At 41.4% G+C, this 14,508-nt stretch overlaps 1 protein-coding gene across 1 annotated transcript in view; it reads right to left on the minus strand.

Moving 5' to 3' along the window:
* Nucleotides 1-2,283: 2,283 nt before the first annotated feature.
* LOC134601001 (leukotriene C4 synthase-like) overlaps nt 2,284-14,508 on the minus strand; it is a 52,397-nt gene continuing 40,172 nt past the window's right edge. Inside the window, exons 5-6 of the mRNA XM_063445412.1 lie at nt 3,285-3,366; nt 2,284-2,582 (exon numbers count right to left, since the gene is read on the minus strand). Coding sequence (XP_063301482.1) covers nt 2,447-2,582; nt 3,285-3,366 — 218 coding nt within the window. The 3' untranslated portion in view covers nt 2,284-2,446. The remainder of the gene's footprint in view (nt 2,583-3,284; nt 3,367-14,508) is intronic.

Raw genomic sequence — 14,508 nt, forward strand, 5'->3', positions numbered from 1 at the left:
GGACCACTATGGGAGGGAGGGGGGGGATAAGGACCACTATACCACTATGGAAGGGAGGGGGGGATAAGGACCACTATCGGAGGCAGGGGGGTGGGATAAGGACCACTATGGGAGGGAGGGGGGGAGAAAAGGAACACTATGGGAGGGAGGGGGGGATAAGGACCACTATGGGAGGAAGGGAGGGGGGGATAAGGACCACTATGGGAGGGAGGGGGATAAGGACCACTATGGGAGGGAGGGGGGGGATAAGGACCACTATGGGAGGGAGGGGGGGGATAAGGACCACTAGGGGAGGGAGGGGGGGATAAGGACCACTAGGGGAGGGAGGGGGGGATAAGGACCACTAGGGGAGGGAGGGGGGGATAAGGACCACTAGGGGAGGGGAGGGGGAAGTAAGGACCACTAGGGGAGGGGAGGGGGAAGTAAGGACCACTAGGGGAGGGGTGAGTTAGGACCACTGGGGGAGGGGGGTGAAGGAACATGGGGGTGGGGAGGTAAGGACCACTGAGGGAGGAGGAGGGGAGGTCAGGACATATGGGGGGGGCAAATATCCTTGCACCGGCCCTGCACACACTGCATTCATACACTGCATTCATACACACACTGCATTCATACACACACTGCACTCATACACACACACTGCACTCACACACACTGCATTCATACACACTGCATTCATACACACACTGCATTCATACACACACACACTGCATTCATACACACACACACTGCACTCATACACACACACGCTGCACTCATACACACACACGCTGCACTCATACAGACACTGCACTCATACACACACGCTGCACTCATACACACACACGCTGCACTCATACGCACACACTGCATTCATTATACACACACTGTAAATAAATATTCAATTAATATATTTTTTTTAGGATCTAATTTTATTTAGAAATTTACCAGTAGCTGCTGCATTTCCCACCCTAGTCTTATACTCGAGTCAATAAGTTTTCCCAGTTTTTTGGGGAAAAATTAGGGGCCTCGGCTTATATTCGGGTCGGCTTATACTCGAGTATATACGGTATGTCTTTTTGCTGATGATATTAAGATATGTAACAGGGTTGATGTTCCAGGAGGAATAAGCCAAATGTCAAATGATTTATGTAGACTAGAAAAATGTTCAGAGTTGTGGCAACTGACATCTAATGTGGATAAGTGCAAGATAATGCATTTTGGACGTAAAAACTCAAGGTCAGAGTACAGAATATTTGATAGTCTTAACCTCAACATCTGAGGAAAGGGATTTAGGGGTGATTATTTCTGATGACTTAAAGGTAGGCAGACAATGTAATAGAGCAGCAGGAAATGCTAGCAGAATGCTTGGTTGTATAGGGAGAGGTATTAGCAGTAGAAAGAGGGAAGTGATCATGCCATTGTACAGAACACTGGTGAGACCTAACTTGGAGTATTGTACGCAGTGCTGGAGACCGTATCTCCAGAAGGATATTGATACTTTAGAGAGAGTTCAGAGAAGGGCTACTAAACTGGTTCATGGATTGCAGGCTAAAACAAGGAAAGGTTAAAGGATCTTAACATGTATAGCTTGGAGGAAAAACGAGACAGGGGGGATATGATAGAAACATTTAAATACATAAAGGGAATCAACACAGTAAAGGAGGAGACTATATTGAAAAGAAGAAAAACTACCACAAAAAGATGACATGAATTCTTAAGTCTTAAATTAGAGGGGCAAAGGTTTAAAAATAATATCAGGAAGTATTACTTTACTGAGAGGGTAGTGGATGTATGGAATAGCCTTCCAGCTGAAGTGGTAGAGGTTAACATAGTAAAGGAGTTTAAGCATGCATGGGATAGGCATAAGGCTATCCTAACTATAAGATGAGGTATTTAGAATATTGGGCAGACTAGATGGGCCGAATGGTTCTTATCTGCCGTCACATTCTATGTTTCTATGTTAACTCTTGTTAAAACATTAAATGGCAGGGCGGCACAGGGAACTCCAGATAGATATAAGACAGAGTGCTCAAAGGGTTCACATACTTTTTTCACCTGCACTGTGAATGTTTACATGGTGTGTTCAATAAAAACATGGCAACATTTCATTCTTTGTGTGTTCTTAGTTTAAGCAGACTGTGATTGTCTATTGTTGTGACTTAGATGATGACCAGATCACATGTTATGACCAATTTGTGCAGAAATCCATATCAATTCAAAGGGTTCACATACTTGCAACTGTATGAAAGTATAAGAAGTTTTATATTTACTATGAACAATGTTTCTGTGTTTGGCACACATTATCACAAATATTCTATTATTTTAACAATCCTAACAATGTCTGCACTGTTGTACAGGGGTATACATATTTGTGAAACAGTAAAACTGTTGTTGTGGAAACCCTGCCTGCTAAGGCTTACAATCTGATAAAATTAAAATAATTATAAATTAAAAAAAAAAATAATCAAAAAAACTTCCATCCCAGACCTTCTTTAATATGAACACCAAAACACATAAATATGAAATGCTCCATCAAGCCAACCAATGACAATCCAATGAGAATCCAGATTAGAGTAGCACTGATGTACATGGGCTTCAGCCTGTAACAATGGAAAATACATTCATTAATCCTATATGGAAGGAATTATTTACTGTATTTACTCGATAAAATAAAGTTGGAAAATAAAGTTTCCAAAATTTGAATGTGCATTATATTCGATGGCGCCTTAAATTCGGGCAAAATGTGAAAATTTCTGGCGCATTCACACAGGCACATTTTATTCTGGTGAATTCACACAGGCATTTTTCATTCCTAAAGGAGAGCTTGAGGAAGAATAGACTTAACATGGAACACTAAAATGGACATACCATCAATGTTACTATAGTATATGGCAAGAAACATTTTCATTGTAGCACAATGTTGTATTGTAGTATCTTGTATAAATGCGCATTACATTCGTCAGTAAAAACATTTTTCAGCTTCCAGGTTTCAAAAATCGAGTAAATACGGTATATTATGATTATTTCAAATGTACATGGAAAAATGTTGGCTTATTACTTGGCTTCACTTAAGGGGGAGAACTGTCTTAACTGACTAAATATAAGCTTTAAAGGAAAATGTATATTGGAATCTGGGATTTAAAGAGATTTTTTTTTTTTTATAAAAAGCAAAGTAAGCAGAACACAAAAAAGTGCAATACTGCAGTACCAAAGTTGGACGTTATGTAACAATGATGCCTGCTATTCTGTTCCAGTTTCCCTGCGACACACCTGAAAGGAATCTTGGTGCTTTCATGTCTTACCTTTTTTCTGCAGATGCTGCATATCCATGAAAATACTCATACCTCATATACAGATAAAAGAGACCACAGGCTGCTGCAGCTCCTAAAACAGGTGTAAGAAAGGAAGCATGTTTGATAACTAGGCATATTTACAATTCTTCATTTATTTTAATTTAATCCAACCAACTGAAAATACTGCAACATATCCTGGGCACTAAAATTCTCAGGTGCAAGTCCTTCACAAACCTTTTAGGGTCCCCCGCTCCCAGTGTTCAAGCTGGAGATTTTTTTTTTTTTTTTGTAAATCTTTCTTTTATTATGGCATGTGCGTTATGGGGTACAGAATATAAAGAGGGGGTACTGTGGGGTAACATGAGTAATTGACGGCAAGATGGTATACAATACATCCCTAAGAAAGACTGCCAACATTTTTTTTTTTTTGTAGGCGTCATATAAACATAATAATACAAGCTTGGTTAATATAATGATTATAAGAACAAGAATAATTGTTGCTTAACAATGCTAGTTCGGCTACCCCGATGTATTCCTAAGGTATCAACATGTCTTACAGTGCTATAGGAGCCAGTTTGTATATAATGCAGCGAGAAGTCATAGTTAGGAAAGGAACAGGTTAATAGTCATCGCATATAGAACCCACCATGCAGAAGTAGGTAAAAGGAACGAATATAACATTACATTGTTTCCTATGCAGGGCTGCTTCAGGGTAGGCATACTTTAGGTAGGGTCATGCCGATTGGGCCATCGCTGGGGTTACTGAAGTAGGTGAAACTTCTACAGATTCATATAACCTTTGCTCGCAACATGTGTGCGATACCATAGCATTTTTAACTGTGCTTAGCGTTTGCCAGGGAATTAGTATGCATTCTGCGGATTGGAACGTAAAAACATAGCTGTATGATCATCATCTAGTATCACGGTACACGATAAGTGTTACGCAGCCTGAGGCAGGTAAATTTTATCATATGGCAAACTATGCATTTTCTTTGTTTAAAGTATTGAGCTGTAAAGACACACAACATGTGCATATACGACTAACTGTGCTCAACTATAGTAGCCTCACAAAATAGAACGTTCAACAGGTTAAGGTAAGAGAAGATGGTAACGTCGTCGACAACTGGACAGTTCCTAGTCAGGTGTGGTGGTGGTGTAGCTGTCCGTTAGTGAGGCTGCATCAGCCTATACCGTTGTTGGGCAGAACCGCCGTGCGTGTCCGAGAGGTGGGGAAGATGGCCCCGGCAATTTGTAGGTTCCATAGTGATGGGACTTGGTGCGGGCCTGCGGTCGTCGTCTGCCAGACCCAGGCTCCCGTGAAGGCCGTCACCTGTGATCCACAGACTCGGTTGCTCGAGGAGGCCGGGTCTTCCCTAATTCGGGCGCCATGTGGGGCTCGGATGTTCTGCCGCCGCCAGCGGCGTGTGAGCCTCCGACGATGTGGTCGGTGCCGTGGAGTCTGACTCCATGTGGTCTTCAGCCCGGGAAGGCATTGTGGACGGGCCCCAGAGCCGCGTCCCCGTCTTTGTAGATAGAGCTTTGGGCCAGGGGGTGCATCTTTGAGCTTGGTAGGAACTCCGTTCCCTGAGTGGAGCGGACTTAAGTGTGCCTGGTTTTCTCTCGTCTCTTCCGCTTCTTGTCGGTTGGTGTCTTATGAGTCTTGCGACCGGTGAAGCTTGGTGCATAACAGGGAGGGTGTATTGGGTCAGGTGGCGGGTTTATGTGTCGCTGTTTGCTTTCAAGCTTCTGCCAAAAGGCCGAGAATAGCTTATCAAGGCGGACCTCCAGCGGCTCCAGTAGGTCCCTTGTGTTGGGAGACCCTGTGGAGTCCGCCATCTTGCCTGCAGCTACAAGGAGTGGTCGTCATTTGCGGGTTACCTCTTCGTCGCTGGACAGCAGGTAGTGGGTAGCCAGGACCGGGATAACCCCCGCCGGTCCATAGGGGGGGGAACGTAGTCCTAGGCGCTGTCTGTGAGTCGTCGCCAGCAATGGAGGAGCGGCCACCTTCCCCACGCCGGTCGTGCTCGTAGGCCTCGGGTTGCTTTGCCGGGTGTTCTGTTGTCGGTGCCCGGTGTTTGGCATCAACGTGTAGCCCTTGCCAGTGGCATTCCGTTGGTGTCCCATTTGCCGGGTTTTGGAGTCGATTTGTGGCATTTTTCTCGGCCGGTTCAGCAATTGGAGCGGGAGCAGCTATGACTTGCGTCCGCTTAGCTTCGCGTTCCCAAGCTGGAGATTTTGTGTTGATAAAGACGGTACAAATGTACCTCTTACCGCACTATCCCTCTATGCTTTGACCCTGGATATTGGAGAGACACTGTGTAGGTTATTTGAAAGATATTATAAATATCCTTCAAATTCTTAAAGATATTGTATGGGAAGAAGATTGCTGGCTAGTTACAGCCGACGTTAATTCTCTATACACTATCATACAACATAGTAAAGGATGTGAAGCGACTAAATTCTTTCTTGACAGGTCAGAACTTTTTCCCCAATCCCAAATCGATTCCATTTTGGAGGGAATCGATTGGATCCTTCGTAATAATTACTTTTGGTTCAATGAGACATTTTACAAACCTGCGGAACGACGATGGGCACCAGGTTTGCACCCACCTACGCCAATTTGTTCATGTCCTATTGGGAACATTTATTCATCTTTGGTGACCAAAGATGGGGTGCAAGCCTGGTGTCCTTCCACCGTTATATAGACGATATCTTTTTTGTTTGGAAGGACAGTAGTGAGTGTCTTGATCTTTTTTTCTCTCACATCGAGAATAACGACTGGGGCATTAAACTTACCAGAAATAGTAGCAAAAATTCAGTCGAATGTTTGGACCTTAATATCTTCATTGAGAACAACATTATTAAGACCAGCACCTTTTTCAAAAAGGTCGATGTGAACAGTTACATCGATGGCAGTAGCTGTCATTACTCACCTTGGCTCCTCAATGCACCAAAGGCGCAACTTCTCAGAGTGAGACGCAATTGTACTGACATTCCAAGAACAAGCACAGAAAATCATCACTGATTTTTCAGATAAGGGCTATAACAAACAGCTACTTGATAATGCCTACGATGAGATAACTCTTAAAGATAGAGAAGTCCTTTTAAAATACAAAGAGAAGCAAATAACTTCTGCAGATAATGAATTGGCCTTTATTTGTGACTTCAATATTCAAAGTAAACAAGTCAAAAAAGTAATTTGCAAACATTGGCCTATTCTTAAAAGTGATGAGACACTCAATGTTCTCCTACCGGAACGACCCAAAATGATTTATAGGGGAGTATCTAACCTAAGAAATAACCTTTACAATAATAACTCTAATAGTGACGAACCCTTTTAACGAATCCAAAGGTTTTTATGGCTGTGGGGTCTGTGGGGCCTGTAAGAACACTAGTAATCACAAAAGAGTAATCAGGGAATTCTCGGATCCCAAAAATCCCAATAAAAGCTATAAAATAAAAGATATTATCACCTGCCATACCAAAAAGGTAATTTACATGCTGACGTGCCCATGTGGCCTCCTATACATTGGCCGTACCACGCGCCCTCTTCAGGTGAGGATACAGGAACACGTCAGAAATGTAAAGTATGGATTCATAAAACACAATGTATCACTTCATTTTAAAAACACACACAATAGTGATCCAAAAAATATGAAATTTATAGGTATTCAAAATAGTTAGATTGGAGAGGTGATGATTTGGTGAAAAAAATGGGTAAAGCTGAGATGAAATGGATATCTCAATTAGACACTTTACATCCTAAAGGTCTAAATTATGATTTTGAACTCTGTCATTTTTTATGATGATTTCCCTTCCCTTCCCTTTTTTTTTTCTTTTTTTTTTTCCTCAGTCTTTTCACATAGCTTTCACTGTAAATCGATGAGCAGAGATGTTTTAATTTAATCATTGAATATTAACTCATCTTTAATGTTACCTTATATATCTCTTTGATGAGAGTAATACCATTGAATATTGACCTATACACCAATAAATTTGATGTATCTGGACAACACGATGAATTGTTCTATATGTGTGATACACATATGTTCATCATATTGGACTGATATTCCCAGTTCCTCTTCTATGTTTATAGTTGTTATAAAGGTATATCTATAGGTTTAAGTTATTATTTTGGATTGATACCCCTAGTTATTTTTCTATGTTTTAAATCAACTATGAAGATACATGTATATGTTTAAGGTATTAGACTGATACCGTATATACTCGAGTATAAGCCGACCCGAATATAAGCCGAGGCCCCTAATTTTACCCAAAAAAATGGGGAAAACTTAATGACTCGAGTTTAAGACTAGGGTGGGAAATGCAGCAGCTATTGGTAAATATCTAAATAAAATTAGATCCTAAACAAATTATATTAATTGAATATTTATTTACAGTGTGTGTATATAATGAATGCAGTGTGTGTGTGTGAGTGCAGTGTGTATGAGTGCAGTGTGTGTGTATGAGTGCAGTGTGTATGAGTGCAGTGTGTATGAGTGCAGTGTGTATGAGTGCGTGCAGTGTGTGTGTGTGAGTGTGAATGCAGTGTGTGTGTATGAGTGCAGTGTGTGTGTGTGAGTGCAGTGTTTATGAGTGCAATGTGTGTATGAATGCAGTGTGTGTGTGTGTGTGTGTGCAGTGTGTTGCAGAGCCTTGGTGGGGGGTGGGCATTTTTTTTTTTTTTTTTTAATTATTATAATGGAGGTCATTTAGTTGCTCCAATGGCCATGGCTCAAGGAAGCAGGCTGAAGGGTCAGTGTTAGGACCCGCTTAGGGGGGTCTGCCTTGACGTTGGCAGGCGGGCATTCCTCCAATGGCCATTGGAGCAACTAAATGACCTCCATTTGTCTAAATATGCATAGGGATTAAGGAGAAAGCGCAGGTAACGTTTTTCTTTTCTTTGGTTTTTACTATATATTGGGGCTGATGTGTGTTGTAGTCCTTGCTGCTTAAGCGCAGGACTTCTCTTTTTGTATTTGTATTTGTATTTACTTTGCATCACACAGCCTGGTTGCAATGCTGCTATCCATCCCATGTGTTCCCTATTAAGGGTTAATAAGTATAGGGGTGTATATAAAAAATACCCCTTTCTGTCTCATTAGAGATATCTTTGCCAGAAGCTCAAGGAAGCAGGCTGAAGGGTCAGTGTTAGGACCCGCTTAGGGGGGTCTGCCTTGACGTTGGCAGGCGGGCATTCCTCCAATGGCCATTGGAGCAACTAAATGACCTCCATTTGTCTAAATATGCATAGGGATTAAGGAGAAAGCGCAGGTAACGTTTTTCTTTTCTTATTATCATATTGGTATAGAGGATAACACACTAGGACCTTGGTCCACTGTCCCTTCTCTGTTTTTTCCGAGTATTGGAATACAGTCATAGAAGAAGCTTGGTATTTGCTTTAAAATACATTTACGACTTGAGCCTATCTTTCCCAGGCTCTAAGCCATGTGAGTTTGCTACATTTACAGCTCTTTTTTCAAGAATATTAAGTTCAAATATACTGCACTATTGTTTCTATTTATTTCCTCCTCTCCAGATTTTCTCATAAATCTGTATCCCTTATTATAAGGGTAAGTTATGTTATTTTAAACTAGCGCTCCACTGGAACTTGTTTGTTGTGACTTTCTGTCCCACTTATTATACTCCACTTTTTTTTGCATGTAATTGTGTTAAAGTTTTGAGGTACCTACACGTGTGTTGAGCTGCTTACTGGATTTAGGTTCTTTATCACATTGTACAGGGCCGGCGCGTCCATAAGGCGGCTCAGGCGGCCGCCTTAGGGCGCACCGGCCCGGGGGGCGCAAAAGTCCGGGTGACCGGCAGGAGGTTGGGAAGCGCACAACTCCCCTCTCCTGCCGGTCACTTCTTGTAGCGTGGCCGAGCGCAAGCCGGCAGTGCCGCGGACTGTGTGGAGGGGGCGGGGATATGAACACGTCATATCCCTGCTCCCTCTGTAGCACACAGCGCGGCTGGCGCCCAGCAGGGGCAGAGCTACCGCCGGCCCCCTACGTCAGCATGGGAGCAGAGAGGAGGCAGAGAGGAGGGGGGCTGGGCAGGACCAGCTCCTCCAACTCCCAACTACCTCAGGCAGCACTTTGGATCTCAGGTAAGCCACCCTCCTGAACCTGTCTGTCAGTGTGTGTATGTCTGTCTGTCAGTGTGTGTATGTCTGTCTGTCAGTGTGTGTATGTCTGTCTGTCTGTCAGTGTGTGTGTGTATGTCTGTCTGTCAGTGTGTGTGTGTCTGTCTGTCAGTGTGTGTGTGTGTATATCTGTCTGTCAGTGTGTGTGTATGTCTGTCTGTCAGTGTGTGTGTGTGTCTGTCAGTGTGTGTGTATGTCTGTCTGTCAGTGTGTGTGTGTGTTTGTGTGTATGTCTGTCTGTCTGTCAGTGTGTGTGTGTATGTCTGTCTTTCAGTTTGTGTGTGTGTATGTCTGTCTGTCAGTGTGTGTGTCTGTATGTCAGTGTATGTCTGTCTGTCTGTGTGTATGTCTGTATGTCTGTCTGTGTGTGTATGTCTGTCTGTGTGTGTGTGTGTATGTGTCTGTCTGTCAGTGTATGTCTGTCTGTCAGTGTGTGTGTATGTCTGTCTGTCAGTGTGTGTGTATGTCTGTCAGTGTGTGTGTATGTCTGTCAGTGTGTGTGTATGTCCGTCAGTGTGTGTGTGTGTGTATGTGCGTCAGTGTGTGTGTGTGTATGTCCGTCAGTGTGTGTGTGTGTATGTCTGTCAGTGTGTGTGTGTATTTCTGTCTGTCAGTGTGTGTGTGTATTTCTGTCAGAGTGTGTGTATTTCTGTCAGTGTGTGTGTGTGCCTCTCTGTCAGTGTGTGTGTGTGTGCCTGTCAGTGTGTATGTGTGTCTGTCTGTCAGTGTGTGTGTGTGTCTGTCTGTCTGTCAGTGTGTGTGTGTGTATGTCTGTCAGTGTGTGTATGTCTGTCAGTGTGTGTATGTCTGTCAGTGTGTGTGTATTTCTGTCTGTCAGTGTGTGTGTATTTCTGTCTGTCAGTGTGTGTGTATTTCTGTCAGAGTGTGTGTATTTCTGTCAGTGTGTGTGTGCCTCTCTGTCAGTGTGTGTGTGTGTATGTGTGTCTGTCTGTCAGTGTTTGTGTGTGTGAGTGTATATGTCTGTCAGTGTGTGTGTCTGTTTGTCAGTGTGTGTGTCTGTCTGTCAGTGTGTGTGTGTGTGTGTATGTGTGTCAGTGTGTGTGTATGTCTGTCAGTGTTTGTGTGTGTCTGTCTGTCTGTCAGTGTGTGTGTGTGTCTGTCTGTCAGTGTGTGTATGTCTGTCAGTGTGTGTGTATTTCTGTCTGTCAGTGTGTGTGTATTTCTGTCTGTCAGTGTGTGTGTATTTCTGTCTGTCAGTGTGTGTATTTCTGTCAGAGTGTGTGTATTTCTGTCAGTGTGTGTGTGCCTCTCTGTCAGTGTGTGTGTGTGTATGTGTGTCTGTCTGTCAGTGTTTGTGTGTGTGAGTGTATATGTCTGTCAGTGTGTGTGTCTGTCTGTCAGTGTGTGTGTCTGTCTGTCAGTGTGTGTGTGTGTATGTGTGTCAGTGTGTGTGTATGTCTGTCAGTGTTTGTGTGTATATGTCTGTCTGTCAGTGTGTGTGTATATGTCTGTCTGTCAGTGTGTGTGTATATCAGTCTGTCAGTGTGTGTGTGTATATGTCTCAGTGTGTGTGTGTGTATATGTCTGTCTGTCAGTGTGTGTGTGTGTGTCTTTCTGTATCATTGTGTATGTATGTCTCTATATGCCTCTCTGTTTCTTTATGTCTGTGTCTGTATTTCTGTGTGTGCCTGTGTCTGTATGAATGTATGTCTGTGTTTGCACGACAATGTACCTGTATGTGTAGATTGTATGACTGTGTTTGTTTGATTGTGTGACTTTTAGGACTGTGTGTCTGTATATCTTTGTGACTGTGTGCCTGAATAATTATGTCTGTGTGGTTGTATGGTTGTGTGTCTGTATGTTTGTGTATTTGTGCATGTATGTATTTTTGCCTGTATCCATGTCTATGTGGGAGAAAAAGAGAGATAGATAGGGACTGGTGGGAAGAAAGAGACAGAAAGGGGCTGGCGGGGAAGTAAGAAATACAGAAGAGGGGTTGTAGTAGACACACTAAAGGGCACAAAGGGGCCAAAGGGGTAAGACATTGAAGAGGTTGGATATGCAACACTAATGGGGGTAAGAAATTCAAAAGGGGGCTACGAGACACAGAGGTGAAGATGCATTGTTTATCTTTGGGGGGAGGCGTGGGGTGGGGCGTCAAAATGCATCTTCGCCTGTGTAGTCAAAAATCCTAGCACCGGCCCTGACATTGTACCTAATGTGCCTATATTGCACGGTTTATCTGTTATTCTACACTTGCAGAAATGTTTTGTGTGTGAGGAGTGTGTCCTCTTTTTTTTTTTTTTTTTTTTTTTAATGTCTCATTTTTATTTTATTTTTTTGTTTTTATGTTGATAACAATGGTCATATCATATGACCCTGAAGTATCAAACTGGGATACAGAAAGAAAAAAACAGGGGGAAATGGGGAACATGCTTAACATTTAATACCGCACATATTCCATAGTAATATCAACTTCTTACTATATTTTTATACCATTGTCCTTTCTCCTTTATCCATACTTCTAAATGCAATGCACTCCCCCCCCCCCCCAAAAAAAAAAAAAAAAAAATTAAAAAAATATAAAGTACAGCAAAAGATAAAGTAAGGTCTATTTCACATTATTTAGCAATGGTGCATATTGATCTCTTATTACCAGCCACTGATGCCATCTACGCTTATATAAATCTTCTCTTCCCTTTATTCGGCTTGCCATTTTTTCATATATGCTAAAGGAATCAAATCTACACAAAACCTCTGCTATTGTGTGTGCTTGTCTATTTTTCCATTTGTAAGCTATTGAAATCTTTGTTGCTGTTAAACAATGGATAATCATAAATTTTTCTTCCCGAAGCTGTGTGGGAAATATATGAAGTAAAAAACACTCTGGACTGTATGGAATATTAACCTTCAATGCTACCCTAAGAAATTTATCGATCTCCTCCCATAATTTACTAATACTAGGGCACAGCCAAAAAATATGTAATAAAGACCCCTCGTGTTTTAAACATCTCCAACATAAATTGCTCGTCCCCTTAAAAATATTTGCTAATTTAGTTGGCACCCAGTACCATCGCATAATAATCTTACAATAGGCTTCCCAATGATTAAGACTACTGGAAGCCCCTTTGGTTATCCTTAATGCCTGGAACCAACTTGATAACGAAAATGATTCCTTCAAATCTCTTTCCCATTTTAGAGCATATTCCTGTTTCTTAGGTTCCCCTTGTGTCAGAAGAGTATTGTAACAAAAGGACAAGGCTTTAATATTAGGCAGTCTCCCTGTACACTTTAAAGCGAATGGTGTTAGTTGCTGAATTTTTTGGATATTATTTACTTGCAAAATGTTCCTAATACGTAAGTATGTAAATAATTCCCTGGATGGTAGAGAATATTCTTTAACCAAGTCAGGAAATGATTTAATACCTGAATCGTTATATAGTAACCGTATATGACATACCCCTAACTTTGTCCAATCTTCTAGCTGCAAGTCTGAGGTAAAAACAGAGAGAGTCTGCAAGGGTGCTGCAAATAATAAATCTTGTCCTAAAGAAAGTTTAGAAATAGACTCTCTCCATATACGCAAAATAATTTTTGTGGATGGGAGCATGTCTACTACCTTATTATGTACTTTAATCCCTGACCATAAAATGGAAGTCAGTGGGCCTTGTGTAAACGGAGAGCTTTCTAATGGTAGCCATAACGGCAAAGAGGCCCTTTCTAGAGATGAGAGGCCTTGGGCAAGTATGGTAGCCTTATAATACATTCTAACATTTGGGACCCCTAAACCCCCTTTAGCAAATGGAAGCCAAAGTTGATATTGTGCAATTCTTGGTGGTTTCCTTTTCCATATATGTGCATTGATCAATAACTGAAACTTCCGGAGTATAGTATTTGGGATAGTAATTGGCAGTGTGCGGAAAAGATAGAATATGTGGCAAAATCATCATTTTTATTGTTTGTATACGGCCCAGCCAAGATATTTCTTTATTCTCCCATGTTTTAAGTTGATAGTCCAGTTTATGTATAAGTGGAAGGTGGTTTTCTTTTATTATCAACTTATGTGTTGTAGGGAGTGTGTCCTCTTTTTACAAAAAGTGCAGATTTCTTTTTTTTGTAATTATATTCTTTATTAGAAATATTTTTATTTTTTTTCACAGTACATAAAGACAACATAAAACTGCATGCAGTGCATACATACATTATTGTGTTAGTTGACCTATATTATTCCATATGCAGACAGAGACTATATACAGATACGTTCTTGATGTGGACCACTAACTGAGATCAGATTATATATTAATGAAGACTTTTTTTTTTTTTCATGTTTCAACAGATCTAAATCTAGTCGAGGGGTAATTTGTAGGTGAGAAGAGTGGTGTTTAACCAATTCGATATATAAACACTAAAGCCAATATATATGGAGATTGGGAGTGTATGAGGTCTTGCTAAATTAAAATATCCAAGGGTACCATCTTATTTTCCCATGACTGAGCCTTCTAGTTGAAATTAAATTTCCCTTTCCATATTGTATTGATATTTAAGTTGAAGCAGAACCTGGGACCAATTAAGGACCGTTTACTGTAACCATTATCTACGGCCATTAAGAGTTGTATTATTAGATATATTTTTGGTGGAGGATATCTAGATAGATTAAATGAAAAAGAGCTGCCATCAAATTAAAATCCAGTATTCCTGAACCAAGGGAGAAATGTATTTTGAGGCCTTAGTCCGTAATGGTCTAATCAATACACAATCCCACGAAATGCTTAGAACAGCCCACTTCATGGTTACACCTCCAGCACAGCTTTGATTTATTAGAATTTATTTTATTTAGAATGTTTGGAACCATATGCCATTGGTTTAATACCTTATAGTGGAGTTCGACAATATTTAAAAAATAATAATAATAATAATTCAATACAAATGGACACTTTTATAAATTAACCTTGTTACACCCCCAACCCCTTGCTGTTTGGCAGACATGTCCTGTTTGGTTAGCTCAGTGGAACTGAAGTGAAGATGCAGCAATTGCACAGAGCACCTGCCTTGCAAAGACTTCTCATTGAGCCTTATGGGGAAGTCTATGATTGGACAGACACAGAAAGTCTGGACAATTGAAGAAGG

This window comes from Pelobates fuscus, chromosome 3, assembly GCF_036172605.1.
Source record: "Pelobates fuscus isolate aPelFus1 chromosome 3, aPelFus1.pri, whole genome shotgun sequence".
NCBI classification, from domain to species: Eukaryota; Metazoa; Chordata; class Amphibia; order Anura; family Pelobatidae; genus Pelobates; species Pelobates fuscus.